Below are 20,754 nucleotides of genomic sequence, written 5' to 3'. Positions count from 1 at the left end.
ACAGCCTATCCTGCCTTGACAGAGTACAAAATAGACTTCATGGCTTAGTAGGGGATACCCTTTTGTCTTCCCTGCAACCTCTCTCCCAGAGAAGAGATGTTGTGAGCCTGTCTTTGTTTTATCGTTATTTCCATGTGAAGTGCTCGTCTGAGCTCCAATATCTGGTACCCCCTCGCCAATCTTTCATGATAAACACCCGTCTAGCTGAAACCACTGTCAATAATTTTCCCCATTCTTTATTTGTGTTTAAATCAAAACGTAGATTCCATGAAAAAAGCTTTCTTAGAAGTGCACGCCTGTGGAACTCTCTTCCATTTGCCTGTTTCCCACCTGACTACAACTTGGATGTCTTCAAGTCCAACATTAACAAATTCCTGACAAACAGCCCCCTTAAGTAAAACACTTTATCAAATCTCAATTATTAACGATTACTACGATATTATCCCATTGATTACTGTACACGCAATAACCCTTATCCCCAGGTGGCTTCCGGGCCTTGATAAAAAAAAAAAAGTTGCTTAATTAAACCTATGTATACTCTTATTGAATAAATCTATATATTGGTGTCTTCCTTTAACTTCCCCATATATATATATATATATATATTATACCTTCCTTTAATTTCCCCATATATATATATATTTTATACCTTCATTTTCCTTTCTTATTTAATTCCAAATAAGCTTCAATACAATTTTGTTGAGCTTTGTATTATCCCGTTAAGTCTCTACTTAAAGAATTAATTTCACTCTCTTCCTTTAACTTCCCCATATATATGAAAGTCAGAAAGGAAATATAACTAAATACATGAATATTTATTTTCTCCAAAAAATTCCATTTTATTACAATACTAGCAGTTCAGCCCGGCTTTGCTCGAGCCCTATGTACTGTTCATAACTTTATGTGCGTGTGTGTATATATATATATATATATATATATATATATTAAAATGTTTAACTCATGTCCAGGTAACCTACATCTAAAATTTCAAGTGTTTAGACTCAAAATTGGTGGAAGAGTTTGGTAGGGTCTGCAAAGGTCAACTTTTTCAACTTTGACCTCTTGGCAGCGAAATTTTTGCCCAAAAACTTGCTGCAGATCTGAATACCCTTTATGTAAAATTTCAAATGTTTACACTCAAAATTGGCTGAATAGTTTGCTAGAGATCGCAAAGGTCAAAGTGTTTGAACTTTGACCCCTAACAGCCAAATTTTCGGCCAAAAACAAATTAAAAAGTTTGCCCTATGCCTAAATACACTTTATGTAAAATTTCAAATGTTTAGACCAAAAATTGACTGAGTAATTTGGTAGAGATCGCAAAGATCAAAATTCTTTTAACTTTCACCTTAATTTTGACCCCTTAAAATTTGTTTTGGGCTCAAACCAAATTAAAAAGTTGGATCCATGTCTAAGCATCTAAAATTTCAAGTGTTTAGACCCAAAACTGGCAAAGGAGTTTGGTAGAGTTTTCAAGGATCAAATAGTTGAACTTTGACCCCTTGAAAGCCAAATTTCTGGCCGAAAACCAATTAAAAAGATTTTCCCAAATCTCAATACCCCTTATGTCAAATCTCGAGTCTGTAGACTGAAAATTGACAAAGTAGTTTGGGAGGAAAATGTACACACAGACAATTTCACTTTTATAGATGTATACAGGGTGTCCCAATAAAATGTATACACTCTTTAAATGACTATAAAACCAACATTATAAGAAAGTAAAATTTCATACATCAAAATACTGTGAACAAAATATAGAAACCAGCTAATTATCGAAAGTGTTCAAATTATTAGCCATTGTGGTCCATGAACAGCTGACAACGCTCCCTGATTGAATTGAACATGTTCCTAATCAGTTCAATTGGTATTTTTACACATCTTTCAATGGTTGCTTTCAACTCATTCAGTGTAGCCCCTTCCCACACACACACTCCCAAAAAGAGAAAAATCGTGAGTGTGGACAGTAGTCCATACTTCATCCTAACTATCTGGATTGGTTGGTTGGTTGTTTTTGTTTTACGGCATATCAACCTTTTTCAGGTTATTTAATGCCGAATCTAGTTATTTTGAGGAACGATTTTTAATGGAGTATATTTTTTTTTAAGTCAGATTCTATTTAACCCATAGTTGGGACCCTAACAGGTACTACCACTCCGAGTCAGAGTGGATCTGGGAGCAATAGCAATTAAAGGGTGGCTCCACACTCCCCAAGACCCGCAAGGTGGGGCCTCACCATCGGATATAGTTTTAGGTCATATCCAGGACCTAACTATCTGGAAGTGCTCTACCCAGCTGACAGTACCATTCTTTATTCCTATACATTTCTTGAAAACGTCGCATATTCATGTTGCAAGTTGAGATAATTTAAAGAGTGTATGGGACACCCTGTATATATCGGTATATATATATATATATATATATATATACTAGTACCAGATGGGTGACCATTTGGAATTATAGACTCTGTATGTGCTCTCTGCTTATATTGGCATTGTTTCTAGTTGTCCTGCACCTCCACTTGCCATTTGTATTTAATGCAGACTGATGAGGTGTGGTTGAGACTGCACAACTCTTGCCACAAGCTTTACATGCAGGCACCCTTATAGTGGCTTGGTTTGGTTTGGTTTTACAGCATATCAACCTTTTTTCTTTTTTTTTTTTTTTTTTGGTTATTTAATGCCGAGTTCCAATTTTTTTGTTTTTGGAATAGATATTTTAATTTAATCAGTGAGTCAAATCAGACTTTTTGTATCATTAGGTGATGTGCTTCCTTCCTTTTTTTGGGGGGTGGGGTGGGGTGTAAAGTTGGATTGAATTAAAGTTATATTCTTTTATATAGATTTACTTTTTTCAGAAATGTTAGTATTTTGTTGGAGTTTATTTTTTTAAATAGTTCCTTCATATTGTTGACATGGTAATAATTTTGCCGGATATGCGCGAGATCGCCACAATCCAAAAGAAAGTGTTTTACTGTAAAAGGTTATTGGCATACAAAACACTCTGGAGGGTCTTCTTTTTTTAGCAGGAAGGAGTGGGTTATGTGCGTACGTCCTATGCGAATACGGGACAAAATCACTTCCTTTCTACATGATCTTCTGGCATCTGGTAATCATTCTTCTATTGTGGGTTTGATCTTGAAAAGTTTATTATTTGGACAGTTATTCCATCTTTCTTGCCATTTCTTCATAATGAGATTATTTGTTGTTTGTAGTCAGAATGTGAAATTTTTATATTGCTTTTAAGGAGTTTTAAAGCATTTTTGGCAGCTATGTCAGCTTTTTCATTGCCCTGAATTCCAGAATGACTGAGGATCCAGCAGAATTTGATACTTTTGTTTTGTGAGAGAGTGTGTATTTTTTGTAGCAGTTTGATGAGTAGTGGGTTATTTAAATTTTTATTATTTAAGGATTCGAGTACTGATAGGGAGTCTGAAAAAATTATAAATTTGTTGTGGGTAAGGTCAGTGATGAGATCTAGTGCCATATCTAAGGCTGTGGCTTCGGCACTAAAAATTGAGGCATGGTCTGGTAGTCGCTTCTGTAAGGTAATGTTAATGGATACAACTCCGCATCCGGTTTTGTTGCTGTCTTTGGACCCATCTGTGTATATGTGCTGATGGTTTGGGTATTTTTCCTGAATGATAAGGAGTTTTTCTTGATAGATTAGTGAATGGGTTTGATTTTTTGGGAGGTTATTTAATTCAAGGATGATTTCAGGTTGTTTTAGTAGCCAGGGTGGAAAGCTTAGTTGGTTGACATTATGGATATTGGTGATTGTGATACCTGCATCTTCTACTAGTGGTTTTGTACGGAGCCCAAAAGGTTTTATAGCTTTTACTTTTGGTCATATAGATTTTGGTAATTTGGATTGAAGGTACAGTTAGAGGTTGGATTTGTTGGTTGTGATTTTTCTCTATCATAGAGTAAGTAATCTAGTGAGTTTGCAATGCAGTTGTAAGCAGGATTGTCTGGGCAAGAGAGAATTTTGGTCAGGTATTGCAAGGCTAGTTTGTCGCGTCGAATTGATAATGGGGGTTCATTGGCTTCTGCATAGAGACTATTGATGGGGGAAGTTCGGAAGGCTCCCAGCGCAAGCCTGAGGCCCTGATGTTGAACGGTGTCCAATATCTTTATATACGACTTTCTGGTGTCACCATAAATGAAGCTACCATAGTCTAGTTTCGATCGCACTAGTGATCTATATAACTTTAATAGGGTTTGTCTGTCCGCTCCCCAATCTGTGTGGGCAATGACCCGCATTAGCTGTAGGGTTTTATTACATTTATTTTTAAGATGTTTTATATGAGGGATGAATGTAAGTTTTTTGTCTAGTATTAACCCTAAGAATTTATGTTCATTTACAACAGGAATCGGAATATCATCTAGTTTTAAAAGTGCATACATTTTGTTTTGTTAATGGAAAATTTGAAGCCATTCTTAGTTGTCCATTTTTTTATTTTGTCAATGCATTGTTGAAGTTGACGCTCAATTATATGGATATGTCTCGAACTGTATGCAATTAAAAAATCATCAACATATAGAGAGCAATCCACGCCTTGGTTTATGCATCCAACAATACTGTTAATTTTTAGGCTGAATAATGTTACTGACAAAATACTTCCCTGTGGAACTCCCGTTTCCTGTTCCTTGATGTCCGATAGGCACGTTCCTACACGGACATTGAATAGTCTGTTATTAATGAAGTTGTTGATGAAGATGGGTAGTCTTCCTTTCACTCCAGCTTCTTTGAGATGTTTCATGATGCCATACCTCCATGTGATATCGTACGCTTTTTCAAGATCAAAGAAAATAGCAGTCATGCTTTTTTTGTATGAATGAATTTCTCATGAAAGTTTCTAGACAAATTAAATGGTCTGTTGTGCTACAATGTTTTCGGAAGCCACACTGAAAATTAGTTATTTTATTTGTTTCCAGAAACCAAATTAACCTGGTGTTGACCATTCTCTCCATGATCTTACACACGCAGCTTGTTAGAGCTATGGGGCAATAATTGGAGGGTTCAGATGCATCCTTTCCTGGTTTTGGTATAGGAATGACTGTGGCTTGTTTCCATATGGCTGGAAGATTGCCATTGAGCCAGATGTCATTATAAATAGAAAGTAAATACTTTAATGGTTCATCTGGTAGTTGTTTTAGAAATTCATACGTTATTTTATCAGGTCCCTCAGCCGTGTTGTTGGATTTTTTTTAATGTATCCTTTAGTTCATGGATGGTAAAAGGTTTGTTGTATTCTTCCTCATTATTACTTTTAAAGTTCAGTTTGTTTTTTTCTGATTCCTATTTAATGATTTGGAATTTTTTATCGTAATTTTTAGAAGATGAATTATTTGCAATAGTATCTGCAAGCAGGTTTGCCATGTCCTCTTTTTTAGTTATTTTACTATTGTTTACACAGAGGTGGTTGACAGGGGGACTGGTGTTTTTTCCTGATATTTTCTGAATCATATTCCATAGTTTTGTCTTTGGTGGTGTTATTGATTTTAGACACAAAATTCTTCCATGATTCCCTTTTGGCTTCGTTTATTGTTCGGCGTGCTTTAGCCCTGCATATTTTAAAGTTGTTTAAATTCTGAGTAGTTGGTTGATTGTTGAATTTTCTTAATGCAGCACATCGTAGCCTGATAGCCTTTTTACAGTCATTATTAAACCAGGGACGATTATACTTGGTTGATGATTTTGTTTTAGGAATACATTCTTCTGCTATTGAGATAATGGTATCTGTAAAGTGAGTGATTGGGTCTTTCTCATGTTTACCAGGCAGGAGTTTGTGTTTGCATAGTAATTTGAATTTATTCCAGTTAGCTTTTTTTAAGGTTCCAGCGAGGAATTTGAGATTATTTCAGGACCAAAATGTTCTAAAGTTATTGGGAAGTGGTCACTTCCACAGGTATCTATATGCACTGTCCAATTGTAATCTATAAAGATACTAGGATCACTTATAGAGAGGTCAATTGCTGAGGACGAATTTGTAGCAGAGTGAATAAAGGTTGGTTTTTTGTTGTTATATATGCATAGATTGTTGCTGATAATATTTTCTATAGTGATTCCTTTTCTATCTGTGTTTGAGCATCCCCAACTAACATTATGACTATTAAAATCGCCTAATAATAAGGGGCGAGGAAGTTGGTTGATGAGTTTTTCTATTTCAGTTTCATCTATGTTTGGAGGCAGATAAATGGAGCAAATTGTGACCGTTCTATGTAGGGTGGCTGTGACAGCAATTGCCTGTTAGTTTGTAGATTTATTTGGCTTTGTACTGTGTTTTTGTTAATGAGAATGGATGTTCCTCCAGAAGCTCTATTTGGGTTCTTTGTTGTGTAGTTGTATTCAGTAAAACTTTGGAGATTGATATTTTCAGATGGTTTTAAAAAGGTTTCTTGTAGGCATATTATTGTGGGGCATAGATCGGATATTAGTAGAAGTAATTCATTCCGGTTGGCTTTTATACCTCTGCAATTCCATTGGATTATTTTGTTGGCCATAGTTTAGATTTTATGTATTTGATTTCCTTTTGTCTTGGGAATAGGGGGGGTTTTCTTTTTTATGGGGGTTTAGAAGTTTTGTCTTCTATTTCCATTGTTTCCAAGGAGGTTTTAAATTTATTTTGGTCTGTAGTTCTTGTATTTGAATCATTGGACTGTTTCATGTGTATTTGAGCATTTGTGAGCTTTTTATCATTGGTAGATTCGGTTTCTGTTTCCATGGCTTCTGGTTCATTGTGTTCAATTGGTTTGTTAGCTTTTATGTTTGATTTATCTCTGGTTTTAGATGTTGAGCGGGATCATGGTTTGGTTTTCTTCGGGGAATTTTTCCCCATTTATTGTTCTTGTCTGTTCGGATGTTTTTGGAGAATCTTTATTTTTTTGATTGTTCTTATCTGTTTTTATATTAGAACTCTTGTGGGGGATGAAGGGACTCTCCTTATTGTTGGTATTCTGCTCTTCAGAGTTCTCGATCTCCAATATCTTAAAGCTATTGGAGAGGGGAATTTGTGGGTTTATTTGTAGTTTTTGTTTAGTTAAGTTTGGTTCTGGTTTGTTTTTTTGGATTTGTTTCTGGTCTACTGGGTGTGGTGTTTGGATTTTTGGTTCCAGTGAGTTTTTTTTCATTTCTTCAATTGTATTTATCAATATTTTGATTTGGTTGGTGAGGTCTTGGATTTTAATATCAAGCTTTGTTGTGCAATAATTGTCATTGTGTTTATTTGTGTTGGGAGTATTCTTTTTTGTTATTTCGGAATATTTAGCTGTTACTGTCTTTTTCCTTGCTTCTGGGTAGGTGATGTTTAATGAGTGTTTAATTTTAACAATTTCTTTTTCTTTTTTCCAGATTTCACAGTCTTTGGAGTAGGCACTGTGATTTTCTGTACAATTGGCACATTTATAAGTTTTTTGACAGTTGATATGATTGTCGTTGTCTCCACACCTTCCACAAACTGGCTGGCGTGTACATCGGTCCTGATGGCGACCAAACTTTTGACATTTAAAGCAACGCAGTGGGTTGGGGATGTATGGTTCGACTCTTAGTTTCTCATAGGCTATTTTTATTTCTTGTGGAATTTTTTGTTGGTAAAAGGTTAATATATACGAGTGTGTGTTTATCATTTCTCCATTTTTTTTTAATTTGAATTCTTCTGACATCCGTTACATTTTGTTCTTTTAGATTTGAACGGATTTCGTTGATGGAGCAAAGTGAAAGTTCAGGGCTTTTCACAACTCCTTTGCATATGTTTAGTGTTTTGTGAGGGTATGTTTTTATTTTTATATTGTCAAAATGTTTCCTTTTTAAAAGTTCATCTGCCTGTGTTTTGTAAGAATTTCTATCAAAAGAATACCATTTCTTAATTTTTTGACTAGTTTAGGTTTGACCCTTTCTGATAGTATTTTTTCTATCTTGAAGGGGGAGAGTTTGGTTAAAGGCACTTCTCCAATTGACTCCATTACTATAAAGTTTGGATAGTTATCTGATTCCTCATTCGTGTCACTGTCAGAACTGTCTAAAAATCTTTTTTTACTTGGATTTTTATAACTTATATTGGGTTCGTTTTTTTAATTCATCATCCCTGCTCCCCACCCACCTTGGAGCCCTACTTGGGATGCGCACAGGGGGGGGGGGGGGGGGAGCCCATTCGCCCTACCTACAACAGGGTTACAGGTATGATATACTCGTACATAATGTAGGCTTTGAGCACTCGTGTATCTTAATTTCTCCCATCCAAGTAAAATATGGGAAAGATCAGAGAAAAACATCCATGTCTAGTCCTTGTTCACTATATACAATTGACCCTCAGCCACTGCTTTAACCACTTATTTGGGGATCAGTATTGATGGGGAAGTGTTGTGTATTATTTAGATTTGGTGTAGATTGTATGTGTATAAGTGGTGAGCTAGACGTGACCAGCCGATTGATCGGATCGGGCCTCTCCGATCGCCCGTCTGGCCCAGTATGAGGCCAAAGTGGAGTGTTGCAACCGATACCTTTATTTCCCTAGGTATCAGTTGCTCAGCCACCAGGATCCTTTTCGTAGACATTACGGGATGCCACCTACGGCCAACAGGTGGCCCCATTGAGGGACTTTTACTCTCTGCAAGGGGGCAGTCAGTGTATTCTAATGCCCCACTGACGGGGTTGGGAAGTAGGGAAGGAAAAAGAAGAGAAGGGAAGGGGGCTGTTGTTTTTGTTTTTGCAGAACATAATTAAGTTTTACAAAAGAGAACAAAAACAGAAAATCGATGTAGGTGCATTTCGTCTCAGGAAGCCAATAGACAGCCTGATCTGGTAGCACCAGACCCTTATAGTGGGGATTTATAATCTGGCAAGACTGGAGGAAGCTACTCTCTTTCTCTCATATATATATATATATATATATAATGATTGCAAAGTCTTGTCAGACGAGTGCCACTCCCTCAGACACTTAAAACTCCATGAGCCCAAAAATGACTTCCATCGCCACAGGACCATTTTTATAGACAAATGCCTGAAGGAGTATCTATACACAGATGATGTTACAGAGTCTTAGCTTTGTACGACAGCTAAGTCTCTCTCTCGGTTCAAAATGTTGAGATCCAGCAACAAGCAAGAGCAAGATAGCCAGCAACAAGTTAAACTGCAGACCAGCTTAATGCGGGTACTGGTCTCCCGCTTTATGGTTTTTAAATCAGAGATTTGCTTCTCCTAGAAAGGTTGCCTTCACCACGGCTTACGGGAGCCCTCTCCACCCCAGCACACACACAAACACACATGGTGCTAGTTGGCCGTTGACCTCAAAAAAGGGTTTATTCACCCTTTGGAAGGTCTTGTTTTTAATCCTTCAGGGAGACTAGCCACCCTCCTCATCAAACATACATATATATATATACATACACACTAGCGGGCCTCCTGGTATGGCCCGATTTCAAAGTACATGTTAATTTTTGCATTAATTATAGAGCAAATATTCTATTGATTATTATGTTGTACTCTATATTTATTATATTAGTAATGATTTCTGAAGTTAAAAATATATGACTTGAATGCCATCAGCTGCCTGCTTCCCTGGCTGTACTGATATACAGAAGTTTAAATGTAACAAACATATCTTGTTAATCTTTTCTAGACATGGCCTCAAATAGTAGCCTCTTATGTCCAAGTGGCGATATGCTTTTTAAGGGATGAATAAGAGTAAAAAAAAAAAAATAACAATTCTCAATCCTTTCATAAAAAGATTACATTATCCAATTGAAAAACCTTATCTACCTGTGGCTTTTGGCCTTGTTAAGTGACGAGTCATGAGTAAAAGAAAAAAAAATCATGAATAGTTATATTTAAACATTTGAGAAAAATAATTAAAATACAGTCATGTTTACAAATTTTTTTAAATAGGATTTTGGAAAAATTTGTTTTAGTTTTTTTAATTTTATTATTGATTTCAATAAATAATAAATAAAAATAATTCAATGTGTATTTATCAAAGTTATGTACATGTGAGAAACACAAATATGCAGATACAAGAATTCTTACCTTGTCTTTTGCTATTCGTCTTCCTTCCTTAATTGTCTTTTTGCTATTTAGATAAGCTGGATAAACACATATCCACCTTTAAAGAAAAAGAAAAAAACTTAGTAACTTTAATTCAAATAATGAAAAGTTTTTTTACAAGAAAAATATATATAGATTAAAAAGCTGATTGAATGTATACTTCTTCCTCTTTGTACAGAATTTTTATTATTTCAGTCACCTTTTTTTTGTTTTTTTTGCGAGAGGGTGCTGCCACCTGAATTTAGAGTTAGTGGTAGGGTTCCAGTGTTTTTTTTTTTTTTGTTTTTTTTTTTTGTGGGTGAAGTACAGAAGGTTGAAGCTAATAAATGTGAATCTGGCATATTTACAAAATATTAGAAGACAAAGTAGTATTTTGCAAAAATATAAGGCAGATGTTTTTTTTTTATCAGAAATCTGTAAAAGTAAATTGATGAAAAAGGTTTTCCAAATATCTGTCTCCACAATTAAGTGCCTGCATATCTCAGTCTCAGAATTTGTCACAAGTTAAGAATCTCCATTCCCTATGAAACGTTAATTGTTTTATTACAAACTAACTTTTTCAGCATTAAAAAAAATGTTTTTTTTAACTGTCTTTGAAAATGTCATTCTAAAATAATTGTTTTGTTGATACTTATGGGCAGCCAGAGCATTTCATTTCCATAGGCACCTCCAACACATACCAAAGATTTCACCCTCCCCGCCCATATGTAACTGCAATACAAGTTACAACTTTTGTACCATTTAAAAGCTTTAAATAAAATAATTAAAAAAAAAAAATTTTCACCATACAAAAATAATGAAAATGCATAATTAAAATTGTGTTTACATTATCGATGCCTTAAAACAATGTTCATACGTAATGATCATTTCAAAAGTTCAAAAGCGTAAATGCACACGTTGAAAAAAAAATCAAAAATCAACTAATGGTAAGATTTGCATGAAATTTTCGATACTTATTCATTTTTAAATTAGCTTATAGTTTAAAGGCAGTTTTTGTTAAATATAGTCGAGAAAAGTATTTTTTGTAGGTGTTTCACTTTCCCGCCCTCGTATTTCACATGACAAAAACTAAAATTAAATTTAGGTCGAGCAAAATTCCAACATTTTATAAAACTGAAGAATTTAAATAATTAAAAAATATTTTTATTATACACACAATTCTTATTTCACTTGAAATTGTGAAAAAAAAAGTAAGAGTAAACATAAAATCAATATTATGTTCAAAACAATTCTTTTTCTCTTTATTACAATTAATTGAATTAAAAAAAAATTTAATAATTTTTAAAAGATTTTAATTCCAATATTCTGCAAAGTTTTAAACAGGATTTTGAGTAATGATATACAATTTTTTAAAAAATATTTTAATCTATATATATATATATATATATATATATATATATATAAAAGAAAAAATGTGTGTATGTATAATGGTGGTCACCTCTATTTAATTTGCCCGACTTTGAAACGTTAAATATTCAACATTCTCAGATCGGCACGTGTTACTTTCGTTTTTCAGTATAAAAAACCGAAACTCGATTTGAATAACTGGCCCAGGGCCAGTGCTCTCTAGAAAGCAATTTAACGTCTGGTCAATGTCAGCTTATCGTCATATCAGATGGTTGCTTTCATTTCGAGAGGAGACACTCCCCCTAATAAACAGGGAGCGGGTTTTCCCCAAAGTTAGGAAAAAACAAACAAACCGGGTTACTGACCTCATTAAAAACTGTCCCGCAGAAAATGTTAACTGCTAAATAGCTATTGCTTACAATCGCCGCATGTGCATTAAACTTTTTTGTATTAAAAAAAAAAAAAAAAAAAAAAAGCCAACAGACTCGCACTCAAAGTTCACGTCATTGACTCGTCAAAAACGGGCACCTGCCAGGTCGAGCTTTTTTTTTTTCCGCACTTTACTATTTTCCAACTGCGCGTCAAGGCTTCCTTTTTTTTTTTTTTTAAAACAACCAACGATTTTTCTTTTCATTTATCCAAAAACACACACACACCTACAAACACCAGGGCAATGGCATGTACCCCTCCCCAGTATAATATAAGCAGAACTATTGGCAATTTTAAAATAGCAAATTCAACCACAACCTAAAATTATTTTCATTTTTATAGGATTTTACATATACATACACGCACACACACACACACACACACACACATATATATATTCAACTTGATTTTAATGCCTACTTCCCAAGTAATGTATGGAGACCTTATTAACACAATAAACAATAACAAAAACCTGTTACTTTTACACAAGAAAATGAAGATACCAACAGTTTTGACTTTTTAGTGGAGTAGTTTCTGGTGGGGCCTATCGATGCCATACTAGTGGGTAATGGTTACAACTTTACCTTATGTGCTACAAAAAAAAAAATAAATAAATAAAAAAAAAAATAAAAAAATAATTCCTGTCTTTTTCTCTCCTATTTTCCCTCTCTGTACTGCTCTAACCAAGTCTGTCGACCTGTTCCACAAATCCCAAAACCTCAACATGAAATATCTCCAGAAAAAACATGAATAAACCTAGAACCCCATCCTCCAACGTAGACCCCTACTACTATGTCTCCTTCTCCAACATCAGGGGTCTACGTTCCAACCTTCCAGAGGTTGAAATCCAATTACAGAAGACAAAACCGGACATATTCTTCCTAAGCGAAACTGGCATAGGGCCAACCACTTCCCTAGAGGAGTTCATAATTAAAGGATACTCTAACTTAATATCTAAATCTGCCCCCCAAGATCGCCATGGACGTGGAATATGCTCCAGAGAAGACCCTAATTTACCTTATATGTGCTTCCGGGTTGCACTTGCTTACACCACCACATTTATATTTGCCCTTTATCGCCCCCACAACAGCAGGGTTACTGTCTTTAAGAGTATATCTGAGAAAATTGACCTCATCCTGTCTGCTTCGGCTAACATTCACATTTGCGGTGACTTCAATGTCCATAATGTGGAATGGCTGACCCACTCAAATAAGACAGATGATGAGGAGAGGTTCTATCATGATTTTGCCATTGCCTATGACCTCACTCAGATTGTTCATGAACCCACCCGTGTGCCCGATACTACCAGTCAGCATGCAAGCCTCCTAGACCTTTTTATTAACTTCCCCTGAGCTATGTTCATGTTCGGTTCTATCCCTCCGGGGTTCCTCCGACCGCTCCGTCGCATCAGTTAAGATAAAAATGAAATACAATGTCTTCGGATATACCTCTCCACTGTACTGTATATCGATAGTCTATGGCTGACTGGGATAGCTTCTGTACATTCATATCTGATCTACCTCTGCATTCCATGTTTAAAAAGGATGTGTCCTCTATAGTATCAGACCTGACAGAATGGTTAATTATAGGCATAGACCGATTCATAACATCCAAAAAATTCCAACAAAAATCTAACAGCCAGCCATGGTTCTCTCCAGAATGTGCTGCTGCCATTGCGCACAGAAATCACTTTTTCCATAGCTACCAACGTAATAGATATACTGAGACTAAAGCTGCTTTCAGAACTGCCAGCAACCACTGTAAAAGAGTAATAAAAAATGCAAGAGAGCTACATGTAGTAATACACACGGACGAAAAAACGCTTTGGATAATCACAGATTTCAAGGTAGTTCTACTAAAATAGCCATATTTTTTAAACCAAAGCACTTCAAGTCTTCAAATTACTACTGTTTTGTTCAGAAATGAATATACTTTTAAATGAATTAATAAATATGAATGTACATTATATATTTTAAGAGTTTTAAGCAAATAAAGTGATAAAAATGTGAACGTCATAAAATGGCGTTTTCGGTAAGGTTTTGTAATGACCCCCCCCCCTGTTTTCTAAAGGTCCGTACCGTGATTGTATGAAGAATTTCGTCATGAAATTTGGGAACCAATTAGAAGAGGTGTTAATCTTAATACTGTCAAGTGTCTGAAATATTTTTGACCATTTCTTTTTTTGTCGTGTTAAAAATAAGACTTTAATATGACGAGTATTGAACATTTTGAAAAAAAAATTCTTTGGACACCCAGTAGTAAGTAAATCAATCTTTTTACTATCTTTATCAATTAAAAGTATTATTTTATGTTGAGTAGGACCGCGGTAATTGATAATTTAAAAGGACCTACCCGAAAAAAAAATTGTTTCTATTTCTCGAATTTGGTCAAATGAAGTTAGTATTACTAGAAGCAGCAGCAGCAGCTCCAGCCTGTAGAATCAGCGAAAGCACAGTGTATAAACAGCACGCGTTCTTTAATTTTTATTCAAGAACGAATTAAGAAAAACATGAAAATATGAATAGAAATGTTCTTATATGTTTAATGAGAGCTATTTTGTTATCAGAATAACATTAGTTTAGAACTATTCGGTTTTCAGAATGTATAATAACAATCCCAACCAATTCGGCATTATGAATCTGTTGCAATTTCTCACATTGCTCGTCAAATTTAAAAACATGGTTAAAAAAACAAAAACTTTTGTAGATATATAGCTTGCATGCACTTTTATTCTTTAAATTAGTTTTGAACAACGAATTAAAACAATGTTTTACTGCGAACAGCCACAAATGTTTTTTTTTTTTTTTTTTTAAATCAAAATAAGTATCAAAATCTTCTTCATACATAGATTCGAAAAAGTTGTCAAAAAACAAATATATAACAAATAAATGTTATCAAAGGCAAGATAAGTTACTTTTCTACCAAACTGGATATATTTTTTGTGTTTTTATTCAATGTAACATGTTTATTCAGCTCGAAAAACATACAATGTTTACCGATGTATTGGAAAATTAAAAATGGCGCCCGGCCCGACTCTCTTTGACACGGTAAGTTTGAGAAAAGGAGTTAAAAATAAAAAAAACTATACAAAATACTGTTAAAAACTCACCGAATATATGTCAGCCTACGTCACGGTAACATATATTGAGCAAGTTTCTAGCAGTATTTTGTCTACTTTTTTATTTTTAACTCTTTTCCCCAAACTTACCGTTTCAAGAGAGTCGGGCACCATTTTAAATTTTCCAAAACATCGGTAAACACTGTTTTCAAGCTGAATAAACATGTTACATTAAATAAAAACACTAAAAAATTATCCAGTTAGGTAGAAAAGTAACTTGCTTTTGATAACATTTATTTGTTATATATTTGTTTTTTTGACAACTTTTTCGAATCTATGTGTATAGTAATACAAACCCTCAAAATCTATATCAATATTCTTAAAATTTTAAAAGCAGTTAGAAAACACATCAAACTACAATTAGGAAGCTTTTTATTTCGTTATTTTTTTTTTCTACTTATTAAGCGAAAGATATTTTTACAACCTGCTCCAGCGTAGTATAAACGGCCTATGGAATTAGCACCTTCAACCTCGAAAATAGAAATCAACAAATTTTTGAACGCTCTCTTTGAAAAAAAGCTCTCTTAACTTCACCTCTAATACAAATTAGGTGTGGCAAGTCTCCTCCTAAAACACTCTTTAACCCTAACAATAACACTAAGTTCGAGTGGCAAGCCCCCCCAACAAAATACCTCTGTAAGCCACATACAAGCATCTAAAACAAACAAACTAAAAATAGATCCTTCCTTAAAGAAAAATACACATAAAAATAAATTGGTTAACTGTCCTAAAATGCTAGAATGGCCAGGAAATGATGAATTATTTTACATTAAATTTTTGTGAAACTAAACGCTCCCCCCTCTAATATTGTTTTTGTTAGCTTTGTCTCTGTCAAGTTTTCAGTATGTTCACACATAATTTTCCTTAGCCCTACAATTAATTCAAAGTCCGAATGGCAACCCTCCCCATATTCTCATTGCATAGAAACCCTCTTAAGACTACACATAATCATCTTAAAAAAAAAAAAAAAAAAAGCATGCATATTTTCCCATAAAAAAAAAAAAACAGTTAACTGCCCTAAAATGCTAGAATGACCTGTAATAGGAAATTATTTTACATTCAATTCTAAAATAATTTGTTTATCTTTCATTAAAGTTTTTCATGGCATTTTATACATAATTTCCTAAAAAGGTAGAATCACATTTTGGAGGGGTGGTCAGAAGGAGTTGAGTGGGGTTAAACAGAAGGTGTTAATCTACAATAATACCAAAGAAATATTGCAATCTATTCATTTTTAAATGGTCTTATGTTTAGATTTAAGTTTTTTGTACATAAAGCACATTACAATTCAACTTTGAGTTCTCCAACTTCTTTTCTGTTTATGGATACATGGCATTTTTAAGGAATTGCTGCATATTTATGCACATTTACTGCAGATTATTTGGAAACCATAAACTTTGGGAGATTTTCAGTTGCATATTCTGATTCCTTGTACAAAAATACACTTATATGGTAAATTTCATTTCTTAGTCTTGTGTTTTAACAAAGATATGCCATTTTTACTGAAAAAGTAGTGTAAAAAATGTGACGAAACGCATATGGTCTTAAAGAGGGAAAAATATCCAAACGTGTAAGGCACAAAAATAGCCATAACTTCCTTAATTTAATCAGATTTTAAAAATTTAAAAAGATTCTTTCTTAGCTCATCAAGCTCTTTCTATGCATACCAATATTGAAATATTTCAAGCTATTTCAATTTTTTAATGTGTATTGCTACTATATGTTCAGTCTGTCAAATCTAAAGTAGCTGAGTAGCGGCGTGGTTCTCACCAGTTTTGGCAAATAGCAAACAGGATCCTGAATAGAAGGGTGTGCTCTATCCCAACCATCATCAATAGATCTGAGGTCATCTCATCAGCATCACACAAGGCCAAACTATTTGCCAAAAAGTTTGCAGCTAACTACCCTCTGCAACGAAGGTCATTAACTCCCCATATTTCCTCCTACAACAGACAACACGCTATGCAACATACAAATATCTGTGCATGAGGTCGCCAAACTAATCAAGAACCTTGACTCCAGTAAAGCAACTGGCCCTGATGGCATTCCAATTATAGTGTTGAAAAAGTTTCAACCAGAACTTGTCCCCATACTTACAAAACTGTTTAAGCATTGCCTTAAGGAGAAGTGCTTCCCAACACCCTGGAAAACCTTAGCAGTATGCCCTGTATTTAAGAATTCAGGTGGTAAGTCATCTCACTCTCAGTACAGACCAATAAGTCTCTTGTGTGTCATGAGTAAGTTACTGGAATCCATATTAAATAAAGTAGTCAACCACCTCAGCAGAAATAACCTCCTTAGTGACATGGTTTCCGTTCTGCTAGATCTACAGCTGATGTGCTGACAGTTATCTTCCATAGGATTAGTGAATCTCTTGACAAAGGCTTCCTTTCTAGGGCAATTGCTCTTGACATATCAAAGGCCTTCGATAAGTCATGGCATAAGGGCCTATGTCACAAGATTTCCAGCTACGGTATAACTGGAAATGTTTTCTCAATAATTAAATCATTTCTCTCTGATAGGTTCATAAGAGTAGTTGATGGGCAGCAATCAGAGGTCCACAGTATTAATGCTGGAGTCCCCCAGGGCCAATCCTGGGCCCAACTCTCTTCCTGATCTACATCAATGATCTCCCAAAACACATACTTAAATCATTTGTTGACATCTATGCAGATGACACGACCATCTATGGCAACACATCAAAGGCCATAAATAACAAAGCTCTTTGATTCTCTCTCCTCTGATCTTGAGCGTGTGGTTCAGTGGAGGAAGAGGAATGCATCTAAAACCAAGCTCCTATCTTTACATCATCAACGCTCTGATCCTCATCTAGCATCAATTGAAATGGATGGCTCTCGTCTTCGGGAGGCTTCATGTTTTGACAAGCTCCTGGGTTTGACCTTTACTCCTGATCTGAAATGGAACATGTATATCAAGTCTGTTGACAAGGCCGCTGGGAAAATGGTGGCATCCTTCTATCACTCCAGAAGATATCTCACTACTGATGCAATTCTCTATCTGTATAAAAGCCAAGTACGTCCAAAGATGAAGTACTGCTGCCACATCTGGGCTGGAGCTTCTAAAAACAGCCTATCCTGCCTTGACAAAGTACAAAAAGGGACTTCGTGGCTTAGTAGGGGATACCCTTTTCTCTTCCCTGCAACCTCTCTTCCCCAGAAGAGACGTTGCAAGCCTGTCTTTGTTTTATCGTTATTTGCATAGCAAGTGCTCGTCCGAGCTCCAATTTCTGATCCCCTCTCACCAATCTTTCACGATAAACACCCGTCTAGCTAAGACCATTGTCAATAATTTCGCCTACTCTTTATCTGTGCCTAAATCAAAACGTAGATTCCATGAACAAAGCTTCTTTCTGAGAAGTGCACACCTGTGGAATTCTCTTCTGTTTGCCTGTTTCCCACCTGACTACAACTTGGATGTCTTCAAGTCCAACATAAACAAATTCCTGATTAATCGCCCTCCTAAGTAAGACACTTTATCAAATCTCCAATACCAACTACTACTACAATACTATCCTAATGATTATTGTACACACAATAACCCTTATCCCCGAGTGGCTTCCAGGCCTTGATAAGTGGTGATACCCATGTAAAAAAAAAAAAATTTATTTTTATATAAAATACATTATTAGACCCAAAGGCTGAACTAAAATCAGAAAAAAAATTTCATTTTTACTATTTTTCATCATTTTTATTAGACTAAATGTGCAACATTCGAGGTCGCCATATTGCTTTTAAAATTTGGCCTTTCTAAAGTTTGACATATGCTTTTAAAGGCCAAATTTAGCCTTTTTTATGCATGAAATAGCATAAAAACGGCCAGATTTAGCTTTAAGAAGGCCAAACTGTCAAACCCTAGAAAGGCCAAATTTTAAAAGCAATCCAGCAGCCCCGAATGTTGTACATTTAGTCTAATAAAAATGAAAATTAATGAAAATGAAATTTCATTTGGTTTTATTTCAGCCTTTGGGTCTAATGTATTTTATATAAAAATAGTTTTTTAATTTTTTGTCTGTCATAATTTATGTGGCTAAACTACATATTTACCAAATATTCTTTTCCTGTCCATAATTGAAAACTTGTTTTCAAATAATAAAAATAAAATGAATCCTTTATGTTCGTAAGTTGACGAACACTTGTTTCATTTTTTTGTGTGTGCCATGATGCACAAAAATTCTCATGTTTGTATGCGCTTGTCACTATTTTTATCAACTCCGGCATAAAAAGTTTTTATCCAATTCTTTTCAAATTTTAGGACAAAAGAAATAAAATTTGCTATTAAATAGCGTTTGAACACAGTTTCTATCTTTACTTATGTTTGTACTACAAAACCTCAACTTTGAGATATTCTAACTTTTAACTGGAAAGACGTATGTGCTGTGTTCAAATTCCATAGCAAAGACGATCCTATTCCCGGATTAGCTAAAACAACTAGAAACGTCGATGGGTACAACTTTCACTTAAAGTATTTACGTGAACACACTCCATTTATGCAACATGCTTTATCGTTAATAGTCGGATTTAAATAACGATTTCTTCGAATATACAAATCACAACAAAAATATTAAAATAACATTTTAAAGTCAATTTTATTGTGAATCCAGTTATATGTTTTAACGATGGAGGTATTTATTACTGATTTAAAGACCGAGTGTCAAATTAAGTAGCAGTGTGTGACTTGTCCAGCACTGAACATTATGGTGTCTGGTATTGCTAGTCTAAAAATGGTCAAAAGTTACATAAGATAGTGGCTAATAGCCTAGACGTATTGAATTTGTATGTGGCATCTGTTGCAAACCTACAATATTTTGGTCCAGAGGAGAATTTCTGTGGTCATCTTATTACATAGGAGAAAAGTTATAAAAAAATAATGTAATTCTCAAATCTTGCTTGTTTCTCCTTAACTGATAACAGGAAAGTTCAGTGTTTTAAATTCTTACACTGGTTTTTAATGTAGGGAAAATCCTGTTCCCTACAAAATGTTTTGCAAAAAGTTATGTAAATATATAAACACACTCTCCAGAAAAATCATTTTTAGTCACAAGTAAATAAAGTAACTCGTTTTATTATTTAAAAAAAAAAAAAAAAGTAACCCAAAGTTTTGTTTAAAAAGTTTTATTGTTGCAATATAATATAAGTCATTTTTTTTTTTAAACCAATTCAAAGTTTGGTTTAAAAAGTTTTGTCGTGATATAGTAACTTGTTTTTATCATTATTTTAAAATATATATATTGAAAGAAATTTCTTTCTCACACATCTCAATTTCCTTCCTGCAGAAGCAAATGAATTCCACAAACAAAAGCCATACCTTTAAACTCAAAATTTATTCACAAATAACAGCAATGAAAGTTCTTTGGTTCTGGTATAGTCCTTTTGCAAAACGGTGGCCAGATTTGCCCCGATACGCATGGAGTCCTTAGTTCGAATTCCTATTGTTGGAATGTTAGTTCGTTGTTCCTTTGGAAGGATCTATGAATGTTTCATGGTAAATTCGGCGGGAATGATAGCGCCTATAATCAGGCATATGTGAGCCCCAGGGGGCTCAAGATGAAATGAGATAAGATTCAAGATTTGGAAAATAAACATGCAGAACAGTTCTTGAATGTCATCCGTGATTTGGATAGATTCAGCAATATAGGTTTTCTCTGCTTGAAGAAATTTGTCCTTTGTTCACCAACAGTTTGGTGTTCATGAAGGAATTGTCTTGGCTCCCTTCAGTGAGAGCCGCTGTGGTTTGAGTATCTCGATGCCGAATTTCTCTTAGACAGAAAAATAATAGCATGATACAAAAAGCATGCCAAGTTAAAT

At 34.7% G+C, this 20,754-nt stretch overlaps 1 protein-coding gene across 1 annotated transcript in view; it reads right to left on the bottom strand.

Moving 5' to 3' along the window:
* The window catches only part of LOC145267171 (signal recognition particle 19 kDa protein-like), a 60,292-nt gene that overhangs the window by 28,487 nt on the left and 11,051 nt on the right, over nt 1-20,754 (bottom strand). Inside the window, exon 2 of the mRNA XM_080123224.1 lies at nt 10,018-10,093. Coding sequence (XP_079979350.1) covers nt 10,018-10,093 — 76 coding nt within the window. The remainder of the gene's footprint in view (nt 1-10,017; nt 10,094-20,754) is intronic.

This window comes from Euprymna scolopes, chromosome 42 (assembly GCF_053919585.1).
Source record: "Euprymna scolopes isolate OS-2025 chromosome 42, ASM5391958v1, whole genome shotgun sequence".
NCBI lineage: Eukaryota > Metazoa > Mollusca > Cephalopoda > Sepiida > Sepiolidae > Euprymna > Euprymna scolopes.
The sequence above is the reverse complement of the archived record's forward strand: the minus strand, read 5'-3'. Positions and strand labels throughout refer to the sequence as shown.